The 27928-nt window shown below is 44.3% G+C and overlaps 1 protein-coding gene across 1 annotated transcript; it reads right to left on the minus strand.

Annotated features, from left to right (window-relative positions):
* Positions 1–27: 27 nt before the first annotated feature.
* LOC135514153 (U5 small nuclear ribonucleoprotein 200 kDa helicase-like) lies at positions 28–27861 on the minus strand. The gene is made up of 44 exons (XM_064937394.1): positions 27551–27861; positions 26987–27150; positions 26703–26874; positions 25302–25494; positions 25031–25185; positions 24767–24919; positions 24589–24688; positions 24364–24500; positions 24115–24195; positions 23764–23937; positions 23514–23651; positions 23191–23346; positions 22873–23043; positions 22497–22690; positions 22251–22374; positions 20024–20173; positions 19786–19896; positions 19541–19672; positions 19203–19391; positions 16677–16874; positions 16349–16501; positions 16161–16241; positions 15640–15723; positions 13686–13792; positions 13433–13551; positions 13169–13323; positions 12861–13050; positions 12395–12568; positions 12075–12235; positions 11568–11795; positions 11240–11431; positions 10917–11095; positions 10638–10789; positions 10429–10537; positions 10203–10311; positions 9898–10087; positions 8817–8981; positions 8507–8628; positions 8204–8347; positions 5298–5474; positions 1556–1716; positions 1262–1343; positions 1060–1152; positions 28–876 (listed from the first exon to the last, which is right to left on the minus strand). Exons 1-44 carry the CDS (start codon positions 27593–27595, stop codon positions 727–729), a joined length of 6414 nt encoding a protein of 2137 aa, XP_064793466.1. The 5' UTR covers positions 27596–27861; the 3' UTR covers positions 28–726.
* Between the last annotated feature and the right edge of the window lie 67 nt (positions 27862–27928).

The raw sequence follows: 27928 nt of genomic DNA on the forward strand, positions 1-27928 counted from the left end.
TTTAAATTGACAGTCAAAGCAGTCAGGTCAATTTGAATTATTTATTGTAAAAAAAAAAACTGCACAAGCATTTTACAAAAAAAACAGGTCAATATTAATCACGTTGTTGAAACAGTTATAGTAGACAAATCTTTAATATTCAATGACTTCACTAAAATACTAAGTATGCTTTTTTCATGTACAATTCAAACCTTGTGGTTGACATCGAATTAGGTACTATTTACATTCTCGACTGATCCAAATTCAAAAACTACTGTAGACGTGGAAAAAGTTTAACATTACCTCAAGAGCATATAATGAGAAGTCCAAAAATAGATTCAAGGGGAAAAAACAACTAGACGGATTAGCAACAAAACTGACGCACGCACAACTTTGGGGCAAAAAAGACCGGGTTGGCTAAGATTGTTGACATGTAATCTATATGAGCACTTGTCTCAAATAGTTAGTTGTTGGTTAGCTAGCTAGCGAATTATAGCCATAACACCTCAAAACAAGATATGGTATCAAGAACAAGATGAAACGAGCCACTTACAATTCCCCATATGGCAGCTACTTGTCATTGTTGCTAGCTATCCAGAATCACAACGCCGACTTGTGCCCCATTGAAGCGTGCACATCGTTTTCGTGACGTTCTCAGCTAACCAGTGTATGCCTCACCTAAAACAAAACCAACAATCCCTACTGATCCCAGTCTGGGGAGGCTCCTCACCATCTATAGATCCCCGATTAGTCTGAGTCACTGTCTCCATCGCTTTCTGCCTCCTTCACGTCCACACTGAATTTATACTCCTGATCACAGCCCATGTAGGCATCACTCATGAAGTACAGTGTGTAGTTGTGAATGCCCAGCACTGGTGCAACAAAGTCCAGCTTCACCTGCAGTGGGAGGAAGGGGCACAGAGTGAGGCCAAGCACTGCTGACAGAGTGCTTTAAGATTATTTGTCTACTTTGTTTTTACACCCACAAGCCATATGCAACAATTTTGTCAAACATATGCAGTTACCTGCAGGTATTCATTGGCTCCACAAGATCAGATTGATGTGTGGTATTTAACTGACCTTGGCCTTCTGCTGCAGTGTCAGCCTCTTGATGGAGATCAGGCTGTTGGATTTGGGGTCTCCAATTACCACCCACCAGCCCTCCTCACGTTTCTGGAACAATAACACAACAATCAAATGTTAAAAATGTCAGTTTTTGAGTTTGTGATTTTTGAATGAATCAATATGGGAGTTCTGACAAGCTGGTGGTGATGATAGGTACCTGGGGGAAGAGTGGAGCAATAACAGGCCCAGTCACCTCCTCTTCTCTCTCCAACTGGACCAGAACCAAAACTGGACCTCCACTGAACACAAAGATATGATCAGACACCTACTCAGTTTCTCTCTCATTCGCAATGTTCTATAGATTCACTGGGCAGTAGTAGTAACTAGTAAAAACATGATCAAACTCCTAAGCAAATTGACAGTTTCCTGTGGTACCAATCTCTTTATATTCGGTCAAGCTATTTCCCCACAAAGATTCCCCTACACCGCAAACAGCCCCCATTTAAATCACCTCTTGATATTCTCCTTCTCTGCCACCTCGTAGGACAGTTCAATGTTGGGGTAGCGGTTACAGAAGCGAGCCACGTCAGCTATCTGTGTGTCTGAGAGCTGCAGCAGCCCACTACGATCCTCATCCTCCATCTCCATGATGTCAAATATACTCTCCACACCCTGAGAAATATATTGAGAGATCAGCTTCAAATCAAATCAAATTTTTATTTGTCACATACACATGGTTAGTAGATGTTAATGCGAGTGTAGCGAAATGCTTGTGCTTCTAGTTCCGACAATGCAGTAATAACCAACAAGTAATCTAACTAACAATTCCTAAACTACTGTCTTATACACAGTGTAAGGGGATAAAGAATATGTACATAAGGATATATGAATGAGTGATGGTACAGAGCAGCATAGGCAAGATACAGTATATGGTATCGAGTACAGTATATACATATGAGATGAGTATGTAAACAAAGTGGCATAGTTAAAGTGGCTAGTGATACATGTATTACATAAGGATGCAGTCGATGATATAGAGTACAGTATATACGTATGCATATGAGATGAATAATGTAGGGTAAGTAACATTATATAAGGTAGCATTGTTTAAAGTGGCTAGTGATATATTTACATCATTTCCCATCAATTCCCATTATTAAAGTGGCTGGAGTTGAGTCAGTGTCAGTGTGTTGGCAGCAGCCACTCAATGTTAGTGGTGGCTGTTTAACAGTCTGATGGCCTTGAGATAGAAGCTGTTTTTCAGTCTCTCGGTCCCAGCTTTGATGCACCTGTACTGACCTCGCCTTCTGGATGATAGCGGGGTGAACAGGCAGTGGCTCGGGTGGTTGATGTCCCTGATGATCTTTATGGCCTTCCTGTAACATCGGGTGGTGTAGGTGTCCTGGAGGGCAGGTAGTTTGCCCCCGGTGATGCGTTGTGCAGACCTCACTACCCTCTGGAGAGCCTTACGGTTGAGGGCGGAGCAGTTGCTGTACCAGGCGGTGATACAGCCCGCCAGGATGCTCTCGATTGTGCATCTGTAGAAGTTTGTGAGTGCTTTTGGTGACAAGCCGAATTTCTTCAGCCTCCTGAGGTTGAAGAGGCGCTGCTGCGCCTTCTTCACAATGCTGTCTGTGTGAGTGGACCAATTCAGTTTGTCTGTGATGTGTATGCCGAGGAACTTAAAACTTGCTACTCTCTCCACTACTGTTCCATCGATGTGGATAGGGGGGTGTTCCCTCTGCTGTTTCCTGAAGTCCACAATCATCTCCTTAGTTTTGTTGACGTTGAGTGTGAGGTTATTTTCCTGACACCACACTCCGAGGGCCCTCACCTCCTCCCTGTAGGCCGTCTCGTCGTTGTTGGTAATCAAGCCTACCACTGTTGTGTCGTCCGCAAACTTGATGATTGAGGCGTGCGTGGCCACGCAGTCGTGGGTGAACAGGGAGTACAGGAGAGGGCTCAGAACGCACCCTTGTGGGGCCCCAGTGTTGAGGATCAGCGGGGAGGAGATGTTGTTACCTACCCTCACCACCTGGGGGCGGCCCGTCAGGAAGTCCAGTACCCAGTTGCACAGGGCGGGGTCGAGACCCAGGGTCTCGAGCTTGATGACGAGCTTGGAGGGTACTATGGTGTTGAATGCCGAGCTGTAGTCGATGAACAGCATTCTCACATAGGTATTCCTCTTGTCCAGATGGGTTAGGGCAGTGTGCAGTGTGGTTGAGATTGCATCGTCTGTGGACATATTTGGGCGGTAAGCAAATTGGAGTGGGTCTAGGGTGTCAGGTAGGGTGGAGGTGATATGGTCCTTGACTAGTCTCTCAAAGCACTTCATGATGACGGAAGTGAGTGCTACGGGGCGGTAGTCGTTTAGCTCAGTTACCTTAGCTTTCTTGGGAACAGGAACAATGGTGGCCCTCTTGAAGCATGTGGGAACAGCAGACTGGTATAGGGATTGATTGAATATGTCCGTAAACACACCAGCCAGCTGGTCTGCGCATGCTCTGAGGGCGCGGCTGGGGATGCCGTCTGGGCCTGCAGCCTTGCGAGAGTTAACACGTTTAAATGTTTTACTCACCTCGGCTGCAGTGAAGGAGAGACCGCATTTTTCCGTTGCAGGCAGTGTCAGTGGCACTGTATTGTCCTCAAAGCGGGCAAAAAGTTATTTAGTCTGCCTGGGAGCAAGACATCCTGGTCCGTGACTGGGCTGGATTTCTTCCTGTAGTCCGTGATTGACTCTAGACCCTGCCACATGCCTCGTGTCTGAGCCGTTGAATTGGGATTCAACTTTGTCTCTGTACTGACGCTTAGCTTGTTTGATAGCCTTACGAAGGAATAGCTGCACTGTTTGTATTCAGTCATGTTACCAGACACCTTGCCCTGATTGAAAGCAGTGGTTCGCGCTTTCAGTTTCACACGAATGCTGCCATCAATCCACGGTTTCTGGTTAGGGAATGTTTTAATCGTTGCTATGGGAACGACATCTTCAACACACGTTCTAATGAACTCGCACACAGAATCAGCGTATTCGTCAATGTTGTTATCTGATGCAATACGAAACATGTCCCAGTCCACGTGATGGAAGCAGTCTTGGAGTGTGGAGTCAGCTTGGTCGGACCAGCGTTGGACAGACCTCAGCGTGGGAGCTTCTTTTTTTAGCTTTTGTCTGTAGGCAGGTATCAGCAAAATGGAGTCGTGGTCAGCTTTTCCGAAAGGGGGGCGGGGCAGGGCCTTATATGCGTCGCGGAAGTTAGAGTAACAGTGATCCAAGGTTTTTCCGCCCCTGGTAGCGCAATCGATATGCTGATAAAATTTAGGGAGTCTTGTTTTCAGATTAGCCTTGTTAAAATCCCCAGCAACAATGAATGCAGCCTCCGGATAAATGGTTTCCAGTTTGCAAAGAGTTAAATAAAGTTCGTTCAGAGCCATCGATGTGTCTGCTTGGGGGGGGGGGGATATATATGGCTGTGATTATAATCGAAGAGAATTCTCTTGGTATATAATGCGGTCTACATTTGATTGTGAGGAATTCTAAATCAGGTGAACAGAAGGATTTGAGTTCCTGTATGTTTCTTTCATCGCACCATGCCTCGTTAGCCATAAGGCATACACCCCCACCCCTCTTCTTACCAGAAAGGTGTTTGTTTCTGTCGGCGCGATGCGTGGAGAAACCCGTTGGCTGCACCGCTTCGGATAGCGTCTCTCCAGTGAGCCATGTTTCCGTGAAGCACAGAACGTTACAGTCTGATGTCCCTCTGGAATGCTACCCTTGCTCAGATTTCATCAACCTTGTTGTCAAGAGACTGGACATTGGCAAGAAGAATGCTAGGAAGTGGGGCACGATGTGCCCGTCTCCGTAGTCTGACCAGAAGACCGCCACGTTTCCCTCTTTTTCGGAGTCGTTTTTTTGGGTCGCTGCATGCGATCCATTCCGTTTGTAAGGCAGAACACAGGATCCGCGTCGCGAAAAACATATTCTTGGTCGTACTGATGGTGAGTTGACGCTGATCTTATATACAGTAGTTCTTCTCGACTGTATGTAATGAAACCTAAGATGACCTGGGGTACTAATGTAAGAAATAACACGTAAAAAAACAAAAAACTGCATAGTTTCCTAGGAACGCGAAGAGAGGCGGCCATCTCTGTCGGCGCCGGAAGTTCAAGATCCACACCCGTGCAAGATGTTCATTGCTTGTCTGGTAAATTAAAGTGTTACAAATGGATAGAGTAACAGGGAGTAGTGGATGTGTTACCTTGTCTGTGCAGCGTTTGATGTGCTCCAAGGTGAAGTAAGGCAGCTGTTTGAGATAGGAGTCCTTGGACCACATGGCCTGGGTGACCATCTGGGCCAGCTCCATAGCAGCCAGCGCAGGGCTCAGCCAGCCGTTACTGGACAGCACATCTACACAGGCCTGGATCAGACGCACAGCCTGGACAAGACAGAACCATATACAGATTTTAAACACTAGCATAACACTCTATGACCCACTGCTCTCTCAGCAGTTTAACACTAGGTCATACCACAGTTTTAAGGTGTAAGCATGCTCCAGTTTGGCTGGCACCTAGCCGATACCAGCTTGTCGAATTGAACGAGTGTGCTTGCGTACTCCCTTAAAAGACCTTTGATTGAAAAACGAGAACAAAAAGCAGCAATGGTACTGTTTGTCCATTTTGAGATCTCATCGCCCAGGATTACCCAACTCGTGGCCTATTTGGCCCCCCAAGTTTTCAAAAACATTTATACAAATAATATATTTTTTGAGACATATGTATAAAAACTGTAAAAACATCAGGAAATCAGCTTCAAATGATTTTACATTTGGGAAATCTGCTCCCAATTATTTCCATGCATAGAGACACGTGATCATATACAGATGTAAGCAAGGTTTGAAATGTTTTAGTCAAATATGATATACAATACCAGTCAAAAGTTTGGACACATCCACTCATTACAGTTTTCTTTTTCATTTCAAGACATCAAAACTCAAAATTAACATGGAATCATGTAGTAAATAAAAAAAGTGTTAAATCAAAAGATATTATATATTTGAGATTCTTCAAAGTAGCCACCCTTTGCTTTGACAGCTTTGCACACTCTTGGCATTCTCTCAACCAGCTACCTGAGGTAGTCTCCACGAATGCATTTCAATTAATAACAGGTGTGCCTTGTTAAAAGTTAATTTGTGGAATTTCTTTCCTTAATGCATTTGAGCCAATGTGTTGTGTTGTGACAAGGTACGGGTGGTATACAGAAGACAGCCCTATTTGGTAAATGACCAAGTCCATATTATGGCAAGAACAGCTCAAATAAGCAAAGAGGAATGACAGTTCATCATTACTTTAAGACTTGGTCAGTCAATCTGGAAAATTATTATTATTATTTTTTTTTTTTTTACCTTTATTTAACCAGGCAAGTCAGTTAAGAACAAATTCTTATTTTCAATGACGGCCTGGGAACAGTGGGTCAACTGCCTGTTCAGGGGCAGAATGACAGATTTGTACCTTGTCAGCTCGGGGGTTTGAACTCGCAACCTTCCGGTTACTAGCCCAACGCTCTAGCCACTAGACTACCCTGCCACCCCATAATAACTTTTAAAGTTTCTTCAAGTGCAGTCACAAAAACTATCACACACTGATGAAACTGGCTCTCATGAGGACTGCCACAGGAAAGGAAGACCCAGAGTTACCTCTGCTGCAGAGGATAAGTTCATTAGTTACCAGCCTCAGAAATTGCAGCCCAAATAAACGCTTCAAAGTTCAAGTAACAGGCATCTCAACATCAAGTGTTCAGAGGAGACTGTGTGAATCAGGCCTTCATGGTCGGATTGCTGCAAAGAAACCACTCTACTAAAGGACACCAATAATAATAAGAAACTTGCTTGGGCCATTAGACCGGTGGAAATCTGTCCTTTGGTCTGATGAGTCCAAATTTGAGATTTTTTGTTCCAACAACCATCTCTTTGTGAGATGCAGAGTAGGTGAACAGATGATCTCCGCAAGTGTGGTTCCCACCATGAAGGTGGTGTGAGAGTGCTTTGCTGGTGACACTGTCAGTGATTTATTTAGACTTCAAGGCACAATTAACCAGCATGGCTACTGTACGACAGCATTCTGCAGCGATACGTCATCCCATCTGGTTTGTGCTTAGTGGGACTATCATTTGTTTTTCAACAGGACAATGACCCAACACACCTCCAGGCTGTGTAAGGGCTATTTCACCAAGAAGGAGAGTGATGGAGTGCTGAATCAGATGACTTGGCCTCCACAATCACCCGACCTCAACCCAATTGAGATGGTTTGGTATGAGTTGGACCGCAGAGAAGGAAAAGCGGCCAACAAGTGCTCAGCATATGTGGGAACTCCTTCAAGACTGTTGGAAAAACATTCCAGGTGATTTTGGTTGAGCGAATGCTAAGAGGGTGCAAAGCTGTCATCAAGGCAAAGGGTGGCTACTTTGAAGAATCTCAAATATAAAATATATATTGATTTGTTTAACACCTTTTTGGTTACTACATGATTCCATGTGTTATTTCATAGTTTTGATGTCTTCACTATTATTCTACAATGTAGAAAAAAAGTAAAAAAAGAAAAACCCTTGAATGAATGAGTAGGTGATTGGTACTGTATGTTTGGGCTTCTTGCAGTCTACAAATTATTTGTAATTAAGTTCTGGCCCCCAACCATCTGCTCAAGAAAAAAAAATTGGCACGCAGGTGAATCTAGTTGATGATCCCTGCCATAGCCAAAATACACTTCCTCAAAGGTCAAAGAACTCAAGAAATCTGTAATTAATTTACACATTTTTGCAGGCAAGATCTTAGCCACACAATTTTGCTTCTGACTAGGATGTTTGGTGCAGTATTTCAAAAAATGTGCATGAGGACGAGTCGTCTGAGAGAAATTACAAATAACTTAATTGAAGATTCCCTACTGTTGACCAAATAAATGAACGAGGGGGTGTAGTCCTCGGCTTCAGACTTCGGCTTGCCTCTAGAAAAAAAGTTGTGCCCGAACAGCCGGAAAAACCCTTGCCCATGTCCAAAACATCTCAAAATGTTATCATAATATATGTGGATGCCTTTACTGCTCTACAGAGTCCATTTACCACAGCTAAGATTCCACCAAAGTATCTATCAATGTCTCAGCCATTCCTCCTCACCTTGCTGAGGATCTCCTCTGTGTCTGACTGCAGCTCAGCGCTCAACTGCATCCTGGACAAGTGAGCCTGCAGCAGCAGATTGGTCTTCACGTGTGGGTCATTGAACTTGGGGTTGTTCAGTTTGTGTGGCACCTTCTGGGCCAGCTGAAAACACCACATATACAATTTGATTAATGAAAAGTGTTTCCAGATTAGTATTCGTGAGCAATTTCCATTTTTTCCACTTCTACATGGGTATTTGAGTGGGTTATGAGTCTGCTCAAAATGCATATTATGATTATTGATGTGCATTAGTATGTTTACCTGTCTGAGCAGGTTGTCCTCATGGTGTCTGATGGGAATGTTCTTGTACTCCGCAGCATTGGAGATGATCTCAATCAATCCACGAATCTTGGTCTTGGCGTTCAGGGACATACTGAACAACTCTGATACAAACACAAATAAAATATGTCAGTAACTCCAGAACTGTTGTACATAGCAACACGTTATATACTCAATGATGGATGTATTCTATTTCAACAGTTGTTTAGTCTTTGCGATGGTTCACAGTATAGGTGATGTGACTGATACAGCCATATTTCGTGAGTGGGTTGTTGGTTGTGGTAGTTCTCACCGATGGTGGTGTAGTTGATATAGTAGTAGGCAGCGATCATGCCCAAGTTAAGAGGTGCCACATCCATCTCATCCTCGATGCTGATGCACTTGGACTGCTCTAGATCATGCAGGGTGTTCTCCACCAGCTCTGACAGGTGGTCTGACAGGTGACGGTGAGACATGCCTGCAGGGGAGATGGAGAGCAGCAGTTTAACAGAAGACTACACATATACTGGTAACTTCCAAAATAAAACAAACACTTGCGTAAATAAGGGATACAAAGTATTGTGAATGCAGGTGGTTCCTGAGTTAATTAAGCCATTAACATCCCATCATGATTGTGTACAAATGCTGGGCAGGATGACAGAGGAATAACAATGATTCCAAGCACCACCCTCCTTTTGAAGCTTCCAGTCTGTTAATCGAACTCAATCAGCATGACAGAGTGATCTCCAGCATTGTCCTCATCAACACTCACACCTGTGTTAACGAGAGAATCACTGACATGATGTCAGCTGGTCCTTTTATAGCAAGTGCTGAAATGCAGTGGAAATGTTTTTTGGTGATTCAGTTCATTTGCATGGCAAAGAGGGACTTTGCAATTAATTGCAATTCATCTGATCACTCGTCATAACATTCTGGAGTATATGCAAATTGCCATCATACAAACTGAGGTAGCAGACTTTGTGAAAATTAATATTTGTGTCATTCTCAAAACTTTTGGCCACGACTGTAAAATAAACCCAACTGAACACTTATGGGAGATTCTGGAGCAGTGCCTGAGCTAGGTTTTACCACCACCATCAACAAAACACCAAATTATGGAATTTCTCATTGAAGAATGGTGTTGCATCCCTTCAATAGTTTCAGACACTTGTAGAATCTATGTCAAGGTGCCTTGAAGCTGTTCCGGCTTGTGGTGACCCAACGCCCTATTAAGACACCTTATTTAGGCGTTTCCTTTATTTTGGCAGTTACCTGTATGTCTGGAAAATAAATCAACTTCAACTAAAAGGCATACAGTCCAAAAACCTGTATCGCCCATCTGTAAGAATGTCAACAGTAGAGAGCAGTCGCAGTGCTGTGAGTGTCTGTCTCACCCTGCAGGTTGTAGTAGTTGGGGTTCTGGGTCATGCGGCGGTACAGGAAGGTCCAGGTCAGGTAGTCCACTGCGTCCTGTTTGTTCTCCACCGTCTTGGTGACGATCTCAGCGTTGAAGTGGTCGTGCATACAGTGGTCCAGGTGAGATTCCACCGGCAGGGGCTCATACAGGAACTTCTTGAAGAAATCCTACATTTGAGAAAAAGAGAGTAGGTTATAAACGACAGAATGATGGAGTATGAGAGATGGAGAGAGCCTGAGTGAAAATGGGGTGGGCGAGTAAATGAGGATATTGCCAACGTACCTTTTTGGAACCCTGACACATGATGACACAGCGTCCCTCATCGTCCTGCAGGGGCCGGTTGGCCTTGCCCACCATCTGGAGCACATCGTAAATAGGGTAGTCCACGTAGCTGGGGACAGAGAGGACATGGTCACTAACACACACTCAACCTGAGGCAGTAGGAGGTTCTGACGGGTATAGATTAGGAAATGTAGTCATCACCAAAACCAGTGTCGTAGCTACTTACGCATGGATTTTTCCGTTGTAATACTGGGTGTCCATGATAACAACCAAGTGAGCAGAGATGTTGGTTCCCCAGCAGAGGGAGCGTGAAGCCACCACAACCTGGACTGCACCTGCAGACCGAGGACCAGACACAGCATGTCATTTAACAACCATGGCCCATAATTCCTCTAACTAGGCATCAGCAGGTCTAATGGAATGGCCAAGTTGTACCTGAGTTGAAGAGCTGCTCCACGATCCTGCGCTCTGTGGTGGACAGGCCCTCGTGCAGGTAGCCCACCCCATTGGCCAACGTCTCCTTCAGGGTGCCGTCTGTCACCTTCTCCAGGAAGGGAGCCAGGTCCTTCTCAGTGCAGTGCAAGAACCTACAGGGAGACAGGGACACGTTACTGCTCTGAGACCTCAGGTTACACCTATCATTACTGGATACCCATTCAAAGTTTTAACCCCTTGCACCCCTCAGAGATTAAAGGGTGAGGTTATGGGTCTGACCTCTGAGGGACCACGTCAGCAGCACAGAAGGTGAGGATGTCAATGGCGGTGAGGCGGGTCTGTCGGCGGGATGGGACGAACACCACGGCCGGTTTGGAGGGGGAGTGCTTCATGATGGCGTGGTACACTGGCTTGGCCATGGACAGCAGGCGAGTCTGGGTGTGACTCACATTGAAGCCCTGAGGAGAGACAGGCATTACAATGAGGTTCAATTGAGCAGATGATATTACCCAGCCAAACGATAACAGATTTTATGGCCAAATCCTTATTGGGGGCAGGTTGATGATGATAACATGTTAAGACATTACAGTCATGGTCCAGACCTGGATGTGCAGCTCCAGAGGGACAGGCCTGACGTTGGGGTGGAAGTTAAAGGTTGCGGTGGTACTGCAGCCCAGCCAGTGGGCCACGTCTTTGGCGTTGGACAGGGAGGAGCTGAGGGCCACGATGCGGATGGGACGCTCAATCTGAGACGAGATGTACCTCATCCTGGAGCAGATCACCTCCAACACAGGCTACAAGCAAGACAACGAGTGTGAATATCAATGTATTTTACTTCACATGCCAAACAAGTATTGTATAGTTTATATCTAATCAAAACACTAGGCAGGTGGATATATAGGTTTTATCAGTTAGGATTCATGGACTTACTCCATTCTCTCCTCCAATGAGGTGAGTCTCGTCCACGATGAAGAGGCTGACGTTCTGGACGTTCTTCCTCTGCTTCCAGCGGCGTGACAGGATGTCCCATTTGTCCGGGGTGCTGACGATGATGTCACCCTTTCCCAGCAGCTTCAGGTCAGTGCTGGTCTCTCCCGTCAGCAACACCACCTTCTTATTCAGAGCATCCTGGAACTTCTGGTGCCAGTCAACAAACACCTGGACACACACAGGAAGATATTAAACAGAGGTGTAAGGAATGGGCAAACAATTAGAAGTCAGATGAAAACAACATTATGTTAAAAAGGGGGGCAATGTGCAGTTCCTACATCTAAATTAATGATATGTACCCATTGATTCTTGAGGAATATAATTTCTAAATGCCTCACGAGCGTAGTTTTACTGTCCTGCCCCATCAGAACCCAAAATATAAACTTGCTTTAATCCAACATTGGTAAACAATGTAAATGTAAAAACAGTCCATATTGATAACTGTACCTGTTCAGCCAGGGCCTCCATGGGTGTAATGTAGACACAGCGGCCCTCTGCGTTGTGCAGCAGCATCCTCAGGATGGCAAACTCAGCACAGATGGTCTTCCCACTGCCGGTCGGGGCTCCCACAAACACGTTGTCATCACTGTTGTACACAGCGTTGAACACTGGAGGAAGACGGACAATACCACACAGCTTACTCCCAGTGTAAGCACCAAAAGGTATAGAGTCATGTGCCTGATCGAAGTCATTGAATGGGCCCCATTGGTCTTAAGAGGTCAGATGGGTGCAGTGAGAAACTGTTAGCCAACATGGTGCCATCTTACCCTGTGTCTGGATGGGGTTGAAGAAGGGGAACTTGTTCTGGTAGAGGGTCTCGAAGGCGGCATTACGCAGAGCTGTCACAGGCAGGGGCTGCAGGTCCAGCAGCTCAGTGGGAGGGGGGTACTTCTCTGGCAGGATCAGGTGTCGGAAAGACACCGGCAGCTGCGTCTCACAGGCTGAGAGAAGGAGAGAGAGAGATACATTTTCAATGGACATCCTCTAAAGTCTATATTTTCTCATACAGTTTAATTAACTACATTTGACATTTAGCATAAGCCCTTATCCAGAGCAGCTTATAGGAGAAATTAGGTTTAAGTGCCTTGCTCAAGGGCACACAGACAACATTTTTTTTTACCTAGTCAGCTTGGGGATTTGAACCAGCGACCTTTTGGTTACTGGCCCAATGCTCTTAACCACAAAAAAAAAAAACATATATATATAATATCTAGCCAGAGGAATGTCACTCACATAGCCAACGGTCCGAGGACACACGGATGAAGTACTGCGGGGGCAGGGGCTCAAACACGGGCACAAAGAAGGTGACCAGGTGCTCGTCCTGGGCGTACTTGGCCTTGAGCAGGAAGTACTCGTGGTGTAGGATGACCTCACTGTCCACATCCTCCACCAGTATCCAGAAGGCCTCCGATGAGCCATGCACCTGTATGGGCCACAGAGAGCAGTGTTAACGGTTTGTGTGTGTGTTACAGTAAGTGAATCCTGTTAAACTACTATAGCTTGACGGTACTAAAACAGATCCACATTTAGAAACCACTAACCTTGTCATCCCACTGGAAGTCTGGTGTGATGGTGAGTTCCACCTTCAGTGTGGAACGGGTGATGGGCTGCAGATGGACGGCCAGGTCCAGTTTGGGGAACTGGTGCACGTACTTGTGGATGGTCTTCCCCATCTTGGGCATGCGGATCAACTCACCTGAGGGACAGAAGGACTTTAACAACCGGGGATGAATCAATGAGAATGTAGTGTTAGTTTGTGCAGGTCTGAGGTGGGGCATTTGGAGCAGACTGCAGAGCAGACTCACCAATCTCATTGTGGTTGAGGTCATAGAGGCGCTCAAAGGGGAAGTTCTTCTTCTCAATCTTCTTGATGACTTCCTCTGGGAGCTTCCTGAACTGACGCAGAGGAGACATGGACTGCCACCTGTGTAGGAGGAACACAGCCACACAGGGAAGAACGTCACATTTCATTCTAGCCTCATCATGTAATTCACTAGGACTGTAGACTAAGGTCTTAAATCAGTGAAAACTAGGTATAAACAGCAATGGTTAACTTACATCCGCTTGTCAATCATCTTGCAGAGGTTCATGGTCTTGTCTGTGAGCTGGGCCCATCCCCTGCTCAGGACGATCTCAAAGATTGCTCGCATCAGTCTTCCAGCACTCTGAGGAAGAACACAGTTAAAGCTAGAATCAGAAGGTGAGACAAAGCGTTCATCCAGCCGCCTTGAGAAATGCCACCTTTCTCAAATTCAGACAGAGCTATGGATGCAAGGACTGACCATTACATACACTTAGGTTGGAGTCATTAAAATTTGTTTTTCAACCACTCCATAAATTTCTTGTTAACAAACTATAGTTTTGGCAAGTCGGTTAGGACATCTATTTTATGCACGACAAGTAATTTTTCCAACAATTGTTTATAGACAGATTATTTCACTTATAATTCACTGTATCACAATTCCAGTGGGTCAGAAGTTCACATACACGAAGTTGACTGTGCCTTAAGACAGCTTGGAAAATTGCAGAATATGATGTCATGGCTTTAGAAGCCTCTGATAGTCTAATTGACATCATTTAAGTAAATTGGAGGTGTACCTGTGGATATATTTCAAAGCCTACCATCAAGCTCAGTGCCTCTTTGCTTGACATCATGGGAAAATCCAAATTAACAAGACCTCAGAAAATAAATTGTAGACCTCCACAAGTCTGGTTCATCCTTGGGAGCAATTTCCAAATGCCTGAAGGTACCACGCCCATCTGTACAAACAATAGTACGCAAGTAGACACCATGGGACCACGCAGCCGTCATACTGCTCAGGAAGGAGACGCATTCTGTCTCCTTGAGATGAACGTACTTTGGTGCGAATAGTGCAAATCAATCCCAGAACAACAGCAAAGGACATTGTGAAGATGCTGGAGGAAACGGGTACAAAAGTATCTATATCCACAGTAAAATAACTCCTATATCGTCATAACCTGAAAGGCCGCTCAGCAAGGAAGGAGCCACTGCTCCAAAACCGCCATAAGAAAGCCAGACTACGGTTTGCAACTGCACATGGGGACAAAGATCGTACTTTTTGGAGAAATGTCGCCTGGTCTGATGAAACAAAAATCAAACTGTTTGGCCATAATGACCATCGTTATGGTTGTAGGACAAATGGGGAGGCTTGCAAGCTGAAGAGCACCATCTCAACTGTGAAGCACAGGGGTGGCAGCATCATGTTGTGGGGGTGCTTTGCTGCAGGAGGGACTGGTGCACTTCACAAAATAAATGGCATCATGAGGGAGGAAAATTATGTGGATATTTTGAAGCAACATCTCAAGACATCAGTCAGGAAGTTAAAGCTTGGTAGCAAATGGGTCTTCCAAATGGACAATGACCCCAAGCATACTTCCAAAGGTGTGGCAAAATGGCTTAAGGACAACAAAGTCAAGGTATTGGAGTGGCCATCACAAAGCCCTGACCTCAGTACCATTGAACATTTGTGGGCAGAACTGAAAAAGTGTGTGCGAGCAAGGAGGCCTTACAAACCTGACTCAGTTACACCAGCTCTGTCAGGAGGAATGGGCCAAAATTCACCAAACTTATTGTGGGAAGCTTGTAGAAGGCTTCCCGAAACGTTTGACCCAGGTTAAACAATTTAAAGGCAATGCTACCAAATACTAATTGAGTGTAGGTAAACTTCTGACCCACTGAGAATGTGATGAAAGAAATAAAAGCTGAAATAAATCATTCTCTCTTCTATTATTCTGACATTTCTCATTCTTAGAATAAAGTGGTGATCCTAACTGACCTAAAACACGGGACTTTTACTAGGATTAAATGTCAGGAATTGTGAAAAACTGAGTTTGAATGTATTTGGCTAAGGTGTATGTAAACTTCCAACTTCAACTGTAAAATAATTATACAAAAAATGTAGGTAGCAACTAAAGATTCCAGCTTTAACAGTCAGAGACTGGTAACATACTTAAAACAACTCTCAAATCAAGCAAACAGACACGGGCTTACCTGTGTCACATAGACCATGTCAGCCATCAGAGCAAAGCCCTCCAGTTTGAGCTGAGAGATGTAAGCCTGGAGCAGCACGTTGATCTGTAATAAGAACACACACCTCAGAACTGGTTCATACCAACAGGGCTCTAGTAATACATACTGCAGTGGTGTACCATATCATTGATCTGTGTTAGACCTGGGCTCAAATATATGTGTATTTGTTAATTAAACACTTATTTTCTGTGTGTTTTAGTATTTTCAAATAATGTGGCCTGAATCAACTACTTCGATTGGATTTCCTATAAATAGCCTACTATTTGAAATGATCTTAAAATACTTATTTCAAATACCTGGGTTAAATGCACAGAAGTGTATTTGAGTCAGTGTATTTGAGTATTTCCAAATACATTCCAATATTCATGTGTTTGTCTTTTCAACAACAACAAAAATGTAGTGTCTTTGAAAGTAATTGAAATACCCTAAATAGTATTTCAACCCAGGTCTGATCAGTGACAACATTGACACATGTAGTATACCTTAGCACTGGGTTCCTCAATGCTCTCCTTCACTGGAATGGGAACTCTCTCCAGAAGCTTCTGCAGCTCCAGCTTCTCTTCCTGAAATAAATCCCCACGTGAATATTTATGTATCTATAGCATTTTACTAGTAACTAGTTGTGTAGATCCAACCAAAAGCCCCCCCCCCCCCCAAGAGTGGTGCATACCTCTCTGACAGTGATGTTCCTGAACTCTGAGGAGAGGGAGAAGACGCGGAACAGCTCGATCTCACTAAGGGTGGGCTTCAGCAGCTGGTTGTAGGTCTGGATGGAGTTGTGGGTTATGTAGAAGTGACTGGCGATGCGACCCAGGTCAGTAACCTTCAGGGAAGGATGCAAAAAAGTTGCCCAAAATATAATCTATTATGCACATTAATTTGTCTCTTTCATATCAATAGCATAATCCTTGCTTTCACCATCTTAAAATCTTGAAGAGAGTTTGCAATTGGTCATTGATCCGCCTGAACAAAAATAACATGTATAATAACATGTGTACCTGGAAGGCGCCGGTCCTCTTGTCGTACTTAACCAGGCTGTTCTTGTCCAGCACGTTGGCTGCAGTGTGGATCAGGTCCATCCTGCGGCGCTCTAGCAAGGGGTCAGAGCTGCGGTCGTCATGGGAGACCCCGTACAGGGTGGGGTTACGGAGCATACGCACGTACAGATAGGTGTAGCCCAGCCAGTTCACTGCATCCTGATGAGGAGACAACGAGAGAGGAGTGAGCACTAATGATTCTAGCCGACCAGTTTCTGTACAGGTAAAGTGCAGTCTCAAGAGCACACCACAGCATGTCTGTATGGTTATTTGTGGTGAGTTGTTACCGCCACACCGGCGGTCATGAGTTATGAAGGCAGTCAAATTCCACATGACCGTTCAGTCATGGTAATTAGGCTTCTCCAAGCTCTGATGCTGCTGTTCATTAGTAGCCTACCAAACTTGCTAACTGCCTGGTACTCAGCACTCTACTGTCCCTCTAACATCAATGAAAATGTATTTGAAAATCTAATCAAACACTTCATGAGAGCCCATGAGCTCATGTTGCTCAACATTTCTATAGGCTATGAAATTGCGCGAGTTAACAGTGACGGCCTCTATTAAAAAGAGGAGAATGCCATCAGCTTTCTATAGGCTAGGCCTACTATATTTATTTCTCAACTTCCCAAATATTAAGCACATTGTTTATCTTTACAACAAGAGTATAGCCTACCTGGCTGTCATGAAAATAAACCATAGGAAAAGCATCTTCCATTCGCTACATAAATGCAGAGATGACGTGCATTTTTTCCCGCTGCCCCTGTTTTGATACAGGTGCATAATGGTCCATTCTAAATCAAAACAAATTTCACACATATATTATTTAGTATATGTAAATTCAAGATTAAATCAAGAATAGTCTGATGGGTGACAATATCACGTGAAATATATATTTTCACTTGTGAATGGTGCCCTGCATAAGAAACAATGCCCTTTTTCTGGCAACTTTTTCAAATTATAGTTGCACACCTCATGTAGCCTAGCCCATAGGCCTATATGTTTTAATAAGGTTAGTATCACAACTAAAGTGTCCAAATAACTTCTTAAAATGAAGGACATTAATCTGCTTTACAAGGGGTGTAGAGCCTAACTGGCATACTTAAGAAGCAGGTGAGTTTCAAGTTTGGGGAAGATCATTTTCACCATAGAAATGCACCTTTAGAATAAAAGCAGTACATGCATAATTGCATTGGCGGTCACTTTTGATAAATGCTATTTTCCGCTAATAGAATATCTGCGCTTATAGCCTACTGCCATGTGTACATTGCTGCGCTTAGAATGTGAAAAAGCCTAATAATTTATCAACATTTTAAGCCAAATGTTCTGATCTGTTGCAACAGCCACATTGCGTAAAAAAAATGTGTTTTAATGCTAGTGGTTGTATTCATTTGGGATCTATCGCATCCCACAACTGTCCCAGACTGTTTGGAATATTTATTTCTCTCACAGAATAGGTTGACTGTTGTACTATGGAGGATAGTAGATTGACATAAGGTTGGTGCTTTTGCTGTTCGTTAGACCTCAAGTTGGTATAGAAAAGTGAATGTGGACGGTTCTTCCAATATCTTCAATATGCACCTCGGACAGAATTGGATAAGGACACGACAGATGTGTCCCCCTTGTGTCCGTCTTCATTTGTAGCCTGTGAGAAAGACCCAATCACGTGATGGAGCGCACAGCACTCAGGGAGAAGGGCACAACGGTCACTGGCCGCAAAAGGCACGGATTTTTTTAAGGGTGCATGATGGCCACAAAAATGGGATGCCGCTGTGAAATTATAGGCATTATCAAGTGCTTGTCAAATTGTGACTGAGAGACTATTGGAGTGTGTACAGTCTGCGCAAAAAAAACAAGCAGAGCTCATGCCTTTCAAACAACTTTTTTCAAATCATCATTTAGAGTCGCATCATGCAGCCTTGCAATGTATTAAAAATCAAAACATACAGCCCAATGTTTCTAGAACAACTAAAGTTACATGAATAACTAAGCATATAGGAGACACCTATTTCTTTGTTATTAACCGCTTGACACAGAATAACCGCATGTGCGCACTCCCTCAAAATATAATTTTTTATTTTATTCAGTTTTGTTCAATTGTATTCTTCATAATATAAAATAATGCCACGGAATTCTAAGCAAATTATGCCTGCTAAATGAACTAGTGTATCCCACATCCACACCTAACATAAAGGACAACTCTATGCTATTCTGTTCTTCTGAAATGGATGACATTTTCTTCATATCATGCTTCTTTAGACTTGTCTAAAATAAATAATTGATTTATTGTGAAGGTGTAGGCTATATTACATGGATTCATCAGTAGTTTGTAGACCTTGTGTGGAGGCCAGAAGATGCTAAATGTGTTTGTTAATTTGCGGCCAATTACCGTGAGACCGACAGTTATTTGCTTGACAATTACCGTCTGACGAAACTTCCTGGTTGTGTGTGTGTGTGGGGGGGGGGGGTGAACCCCAGTTATACGCTCACCTTAGCATTCTGCACATTGCCCAGTACTATCTCAGCGTTGAGCATATCTGGCAGCTTGGACACCATCTGGCTCTCGATGGGCAGCTGCTGGTTGAGTAGAGACAGGTAGTACTGCAGCTCTCCGTGGGATGTGATAAGGATGCCCTCTCCCTTGGTGTCGTACTGAGGACGTCCAGCTCGACCAAGCATCTGAACACAGTACACAGAGAGGTGTCATTCAAACTCACAAACACGGCCAGAGTTTGAGGATTATTTAGCTAACAAATTGCACTGTGCTACAATGAAGTCTAGCCCTGTGTATGTATCTCAGTCATCTAATCCAGCCAATGCAGACAAACCTGTAGAATGTCCAGGGCTCCCAGCTCTGTCCATCGGCCTTTCTCTGGGCTGTACACCTGGGTGCCTTTGATGATGACCGTATGAGCAGGCAGATTCACACCCCAGGCCAATGTGGCTGTGGACACCAGCACCTGAAACAGACGGACAAAGCCTTTTCAGTGGGACAGGTCTCGTGACATTGTAACAATAACTGACTGTATAGGAGCACGGGAAAGAGGTTAGTAGAGATTTAGAAGAGACTAACCTGGATGTGGCGATCAGCAAAGAGATCTTCTACCAAGGTACGGTCCACTCTGGTCATACCAGCATGATGGATGGCAAAACCGTAAGGCAGCAAGTCCTTAAGCTCAAGGTTCTGGTGGATGAAAAAATGTATGTACTGTTTAGAGAATTTTTATTTTATAATCAGATTGTAAGGTTTGGTTTTCAATGAAGTGCATAGATTGACAGCTAAAATCAGTCTCCAAGTCAGATGAGCTCACCTTACACTGCTCTGCCTCAGTCCTGAGGACCTCGGTGGAGGCTGAGCCCTCCCTCAGGAACAACCCCAGAGTGTCCTTCTCCAGACACATGTCCCTGATGGCCCGGGCCGTCTTCCCAGTCTCCTTCCTGGAGTGGACAAACACCAGCACCTAACAAACACAAGTTAGCACAGGGATACTAGATTGTGGAACTCTCTGTTGCTCTTCCTCTGATAAACAGACATTGAGATTTTCTAGAGCTCATGTTTTGTGTTGGTCGCAATGAGGAGTCAGATGATGATTACAGAACACGCCTCAATTGGCCCAGCGTTGTCCAGGTTAGGGGAGGGTTTGGCCGAAGGGGGTTTTACTCGGCTCATCGCGCTTTAGTGACTCCTTGTGGTGGACCGTGCGCCTGCAGGCTGACCTTGATTGTCAGTTGAACAATGTTTCCTCCAACACGGCTGGCTTCTGTGTTAAGCAGGCAGGTGTTAAGAACAGGGATGCAAACTGGTGAGGGCCCAAAAAGGGGACACTTTTTTTTGCACTGAAACACGTTAAAAAAAATCCCTCCTGGGGAAATGCAGGTTAACGAATTAAACAAAGAATATGATCTAAATCATCAGTCTCTGTGTGTAAAATAAAAAGTAGTTGATGTGAAACTAACTCACAGCTAAACAAATGTAAAGAAAGCAATCCAATGTAATTTGTTGCCTAGACTTCACTGCAAATGACACTCAAGCCTTGAGAAAAAACAATACATTAATATTGCAGTTAGCCATGACAACCTTTATAATAGAACGCTTGTGACCACACACTTCTAAATATTATACTTGGGGAAAAAACATCTAAAATAGAAATAGAATGAAACAAACAGGTATTCTATTTTTGCTCTAAGGCTACATGTGTGCAAAAATAAAGTTCACTGAGTAAAAAAATGTAATAATCCCCCCACTCACACACACACACACACACACACACACACACACACACACACACACGTGTCAGTCAAGTTCAACACAACAAAAGCAATATCTTTGGCTTACACTGCACTTTACACTTTACCTGTGGACATCTGTTCTACAATGTGCCAGCACAGCATGATACCCTTTGTTGGCATAATTGATCTCTTTCAGGCAGAGAGTACACCTGGCATAACCCACTGTATTGAAAAAGTGAGAAAGTGTGTGGTGTTCCTTTCACCTAGTGGCATCCAGTTTAAGCCAGGCCCAGCTATACTTGTTTAACAAGCAACATCTCATTTTTCATCTAATTCTCTCATTCTGAAAATTAACCACATATTGTAAAGGGAAAACATTAGTTCACAGATTGTAGTTAGTTTATTATCTAGTCAACATGTCACACAGATTGCCAGGGTCCAGTAAGCAACTAACACATAACTTGAGGAACGGCAAGGAGTCGTATAAAGTTACCAGTTAATATTATAGCGAATTGGTGAGGTTACTAACGTTAGCTCATCTGACGTAATGTTAGTTAGCTAACGTTAGCTGTCTAACTTTATTAGTCTGCTAATTTTCACACCATGAACTCAATTATTTGATCAGTAAAGTTGGCTAATGTTGCTCAACATTTCTCTGGCTACCAAACGGATAATTCGATCCAGCTAGCAAAATACTTAACAATGCTAACAATACTTGTCCTACCACACTTTCTCCCTCACATCAAACGTTCCAAATGCCAGTTGTTTTTCGGTTACAGCTCATGAAGTACACTTCATCCCCTTCTCACCCTCGTCTCTGTGGTCAGGCTTCTCACCTACCTTAGTTATCGTTCAGGGGACGCGCTGCTGTAAGTTAACCGGTAAACTGCCTTTCAACTCTCCTGCTGTCTTTCCAGAACGTGCGCTGATGCTGTAACTAGCCAATCTCTTCAGTTGCGTGATGTGAACGACTGGCTGAGCCTTGGATACAGCCAGTATTGCTCCAAACACGCATCACTAGTTCAATGCAGCCAGTGGTCCCCCCCTCAAACATGTCTCATCGGATCTACACGAATCACATAAGTCACCTATTTTGGATTCAAAACGGCAAATTTTGCAGAAAGGTGACTAGTTTGTATCCCTGTAAGAAGTGTGGTTTGGCGGGTCATGTTGTTTTGGAGGACACATGACTCGACCTTTGCCTCCCGAGCCCGTTGGAGAGTTGCAGCAATAAGACAAGATAGAAATTGGGGATTGGGAAATTGAAATGTAATAAAATAGAAGAACACTAGACTGAGCTGGCCTCACCTGGTTCTTCCCAGCATGCTCCATGATCTTCTCATAGACGATCTCATTCATGATCTGGAAGCGCTTGATGGCCTTCTTCTCAGTGATGCCCACATACGTCTGCTCCAGAGGAACTGGGCGGAAACTACCGGACAGGAAAGACTGTTAGTCTTATGCTGACAATGCAACCACTCACACGATAAAACCTATTAAAGTGGGATTATGAGTGTAGAAGAGATTGTCCCTCCTTCCTGAGCCCTGGCTGACCTGTTGTCGAAGTAGAAGAGTCCCTTAGCGGGGTCCACACGCAGGCAGGTGGCCACGTCCTCGTAGTTTGGCAGGGTGGCACTGAGACCCAGCAGACGCACGTCCTCCTGGGTCAGCTCCACGTTGCGGATGGTCCTGGCCACCAGAGACTCTAGGACTGGCCCGCGGTCATCATGCAGCAGATGGATCTCATCCTGACCATAAGACACACTCCGTTATATACAGTACTTACACCCAATGAGTTTAGAACTAGTTTAAAAAATAATGTAAAAGAATGTAAATGCTTGGGAAATGTAATAATATGGGATGTTTGACTAAACACTTGAAGGATCATGCATGAGGTCCACAAGAGGACCGTTTGAGCGTCTGTACTTACAATGATGATGAGGCGCACGAGCTGGGTATAGGTGCGCTCGCCTCCTTTGCGCGTGATGATGTCCCATTTCTCTGGGGTGCAGACGATGACCTGGGTGGCATTGATCTCCTCTTTACACAGCTGGTGGTCTCCAGTCAGCTCAGACACTGTGATGCCATAACTGGCCAGACGCTGGGATGGAGGGAGACAAGCAAAACTGATCAAACAGGACATTATGCCTTATGATTAATTATACAAACACAGCTTCCTTGGCAAATCAAGCCCTTGACAGCATTGAACACTGAGTTCTGACCCCATAGAAAGGACAACAAGTCTCACCTTACTAAAGCTTCCCACCATCTCCTGTACGAGCGAGCGCATAGGAGCAACGTAGATGATCTTGAAGTCGTCCAAGTTGATGGTTCCGTCCAGGTTGATGTGCTTGCCGATCTCCCTCAGCATTGCCATCAGGGCCACGTTGGTCTTTCCTGCCCCCTGGAGGCACCCAGGGGAAAAGACAGAGGGAAACCATACATAGTGATAAGTTAGAAAACATAACAGAGTTCGACAGTGGCACTTTCGAAACACATGCAACATGACAGCGTGCTGAGCAGTGTATTGTGGGGAGAAGTATTATAATTGACCGTGGTTTATTTACTAACCGTAGGAGCGCACACAAGCAGGTTCTCATCTGTCTCCATAGCAGTCTTGAACAGCTTGCTCTGGATGCGGTTCAGTGTTTTGAATCCTTCGAAACCTGCCTGGGCATACTTGGGAAGCTTCTCAATGGCCACCAGCACCTAATAACACAGATAATAAATTAATGAATTAACAAGACCACCCACTTGCTAGAAGCCTCAGTACTGACTACAGCAAAAAATAAAACATGCACAGGCGCACACAAACACACACCTCATCGTCAGCGAAGGGCTTGGGCTTGAGGGCAGGAACGTGCACCTCCTCGTAGCCTTTGCGCTGCTTGCGGAAGGAGCCGTCTGGTAGCTGGCACCTCTTGTTGGCCATGAAGTGGCTTCCCTGGGTGAAGGCCAGGTCCTCCAGGTCCAGCAGTTGTTTAGGGGCCATGGACTGAGAGGGGGGTAAATTATTCAAGTTAGTATTTAGCATCAATGTATTCATATTAAATACCTGTGGAATTGCAACATGCGTGTCATGTTTGCAATGTATGTGCAAATCGTCTGTGTACTACACAGTGGGTAGACGGGCTATATTAGTGTGTGCATTATTCATGGTTCTCCTCCTCACCTCTCCGTGGTCGATGTCCATAGACTCCAAGTCATTGTCCACGCGAGACTTCCTCACTCTCTCCCTGCGAGATCGCTCCTCCTAAAGACATGGAACACCAGCCATTGTTTAAGACCAAGGGAACCAACATGAAATGTTAAGGTGATCATTTGTTTATTTATTTCAGTCTGTTCCGATATGTTTATATTACACAGTATAGAAACAATGATTTATCCAGTGATTAATGCAACAATGAAGATGGCGTCTTACCCTAATAATATCCTCCTTCTCAGTCTCCTGCAGCTGGTAAAGAACTTTGGACAAGTCTGGATCTGCCTCCATCTTTCCTACAATCTTCTCCTTCTCTGCTTCACTCTGAGCACTTGCCAACATGGTACAGTACTGGACTGTGAAGGTAAATTGATTATGAGTGACCTTTCAAATTTGGCAACGCAGGCTGTGATGTTCTCCATTGTGGAAATGACAGGTACTCACTCATCCGCCGATGCTGCCGAAGGATTTTGATGAAGTCGAAAGTGTTGAATCCCAACAGTAAGACCAGCTGGTTCTCACATTCTCTGTCATCACTGGCCGTCTGTGGAATACAGAGACAGGGAGTCAGTCAGAGACCAAGGCAACCACACAGACACACTGAAACAAATAAAACAAACACCTTGAGGATCTCCAGAACCTCATCTGCTTTCTTCTGAGAGATTATGGCATCGTCATAGAAACGGCTGAGCTGACGCTGGAGCCAGAAGGCATCAATGTCACGAGGGTGCAGCTCCTTCTTCTTGGCTGTCATCACATCACCTGTCACACCAAGCTACAGAGGAACACGGAGAACATGTTTCATTAGTGCAATGGTTAAAAAAAATACATTGTGGTTTAGTATGAACACAGACGTGTGTGCTGTCATGTAAACGAGGGTTCTTACGTTGGCCGTCAGGGTGCAGCCCAAGTCTGCTTCCTCTCCTTCACTCTCTTCATCTGAGCCATCATCTCGCACCTCCCCAAACTGGTCCTCATCACCCTCCTCCTCATCAGATTCAAACTGGACGTTCACCCCGTATGTTTCGTCAATGTTGTCATCTGTGTGTTGAAACATTGATTAATTTGAGTGCATAATACTAGCCTAAAATAATGTCATGTTTCAGTTGAGTGAACATAATGTAAACATTCCTTCATCATTGTGTTCATTTCCTTACCCATGTTCTGGAGCTCCTTGTCACCCCCGTAGTCACTGATTTTCTTGCCCAGGTTGACCAACACGTGGTAGCGTGTGTCATCTGCAGGCCCTAGTAGCTGCTCCACTTCACGCCGTCTCTCCTTGTCCCTCATCTTGTCATTTTTCAGCACAGCCAGCACCTCGTCAGCTGCTCCACACAGGATGTCTCTTGGCTGTGGAGACACAGACACACATCACAGGCATATTTAAGTCATTGATTTGAATAGAACGTTGTTAACCTCACTAGGGTAGGGGGCACTATTTTCACCTCCGGATTAAAAGCGTGCCCAAAGTAAACTGCCTGTTACTCAGACCCAGAAGCTAGGATATGCATATAAAAGTAGATCTGGATAGAACACACTCTAGTTTCCAAAACTGTTCAAATAATGTCTGTGAGTATAACAGAACTGATATGGCAGGCGAAAACCTGAGCAAAATCCATCCAGGAAGTGGGATATTTTTCATGTGGGTGCTTTTCTCAGTATGTCAATGGTTATGACCTAGATTGCAGTTCCTATAGCTTCCACTAGATGTCAACAGTCTTTTGAAGTTGTTTCAGGCTTGTAATTCTGAAAAATTAGGGAGTAAGACCACTGAGTCAGTGGATAGTGAGGAGTCCCCAGAGCTGTTTGCTGCGCATGACCGAGAGCGCGCCTTTCTTGTTTTTCTTTTATATTGACGAAGCTATTGGCCCGGTTGAAATATTATTGTTTATAATGACTAAAAACAACCTGAGGATTGATTATAAACATTTGACATGTTTGACATGTTTCTACGAACTTTACTGATAGTATTTGGATTTTTCGTCTGCCTGTTGTGACTGCCTTCGAGCCATTTGACTACTGAACAAAACGCGCCAACAAAATGGAAGTTTTTGGATATAAAGAAGGACTTTATCGAACAAAACAAACATTTATTGTGTAACTGGGAGTCTTGTGAGTGCAACCATACAAAGATCATCAAAGGTAAGAGATTAATTTTATTGCTATTTCTGACATTTGTGACTAATCTACTTGGCGGGTAACTGTATGTAATGTTTTGTGAGCTGGGCGCTGTCCTCAGATAATCACATGGTATGCTTTCGCCATAAAGCCTTTTTGAAATCTGACACCGCGGCTTGATTAACAACAAGTTAATCTTTAAGCCGATGTATAACACTTGTATGTTTTATGAATTTTTATTATGAGTATTTCTGTTTTTGAATTTGGCACTCTGCAAATTCACCGGATGTTGGCCAGGTGGGACGATAGCGTCCCACACCCCCTAGAGAGGTTAATTCCACCAGTATATATTGTCTGCATAGTGTTCTTCAATCTTTTCAAATCAGTGACTCTTGAGACAGACATAATTGCACAAGTGCCTTATTGTTTGTTTCTCTGACCTGATCTCCCAGGGCAGCTTGGATGAAGCTGAGAAGGACCTCGTAGGTCTCCCTAGTCTCCTTGGTCTTAGGCTTGTACACAATGCCCACCATCTCATCAATGCCTTCTGACAGGAGGGTGAAGCCCTTCATCTTATTCATGTCGTGCCCGTCCTCATCTCTCTTCCTCCTCCTGCACAGTTTAAAAGACAAAGGTGGAAGGAAGAGTCATATGTGGGTTAGTTAGTCAAGAAGTGATTCAGACATGCACCAGGAAATAGACATGAAGAGGCACTTGTAGTTACTTTGCCCGTTTCTCTCCTTGCATTGAAGGTTTGGTCCTCTGGGACTTGTCACCCATCTTGGTTCCCACCAACTTTCCCACCAGGGACAGCACCTCTCCCGTGGGCTCATCGCGCCTTGTGCGGTCAATGAGCGAACGGTCCGCTTGTAAGACCAAGTTAGAGTTCTATTATTGGACAAGACACAAAATATAAAATGAGGAACTGTAATGCAATGTAAACTTCCCTACACCAAGTTGTTATTATGTTGGCTGGTTATACAGTTACTGAGGCTCAAAAACAACTTATTTTGAGGAATTCGTGTTTCCCAACATTGGACAATCAACTGTCGAGTTAGCAGACGAACTTGTCTCGCTAGCTAGCTGGTAACTGATCGTACTAGCGCGGCTGGTTAGTAACCCGTAACTTTAGTCAGTTTTGGTTGTTAAAGTTAAAAGCCTGTATCCAGCTACGCTAACTAACGTTATATACTGCGAACTAGATACGTAGGCGCAACAAAACAACAGCCTGAGTGAACATATTTCCAAGTAGTTAACGTTAGCTAACTTAGTTCAATTTCATACTCACCGCTTTGTATTCATACTGCAAGCTACGCGCAGTAACATCTGCCATTGTTGAATGAACGTAATCGCACTTTAGTTGTTCAACACTGGAAAAACGATGGCTAGATTGCGGAGCAGCCCGCTAAGGTTGGCTAGCTCCACAGCCAATGTTGGTGTGCTTTAGATCAATAAATACAGATAAGCAGAAATCCTCTGTATCTATAGATATATCTATATTTACACTTAGCGATACGTGATGTACTTTTTGTAAATAAAAGCGTTGGCCATACGTCCCAGAAAACACGATGTAACAACAAGAGTTATTACTTCCGCTTCCGTCCGTGTTATAGGTCAAATTCGACGTTACATTTTTCCTACAATGCCCTCTATCGACTATTTGAAG

Source organism: Oncorhynchus masou, chromosome 25 (assembly GCF_036934945.1).
Source record: "Oncorhynchus masou masou isolate Uvic2021 chromosome 25, UVic_Omas_1.1, whole genome shotgun sequence".
Taxonomy (NCBI): Eukaryota; Metazoa; Chordata; class Actinopteri; order Salmoniformes; family Salmonidae; genus Oncorhynchus; species Oncorhynchus masou.

What these genes read in the sequence shown, in the direction of transcription:
- LOC135514153 (XM_064937394.1), bottom strand. Translation starts at nt 27,595, where the DNA reads ATGGCAGATGTTACTGCGCGTAGCTTGCAGTATGAATACAAAGCG. An exon ending in TGCAGTATGAATACAAAGCG is followed by an intron (nt 27,151 to 27,550) that starts GTGAGTATGAAA and finishes GTCCAATAATAG; the next exon opens with AACTCTAACTTGGTCTTACA. An exon ending in GCTGCACCCTGACGGCCAAC is followed by an intron (nt 24,920 to 25,030) that starts GTAAGAACCCTC and finishes GTTCCTCTGTAG; the next exon opens with CTTGGTGTGACAGGTGATGT.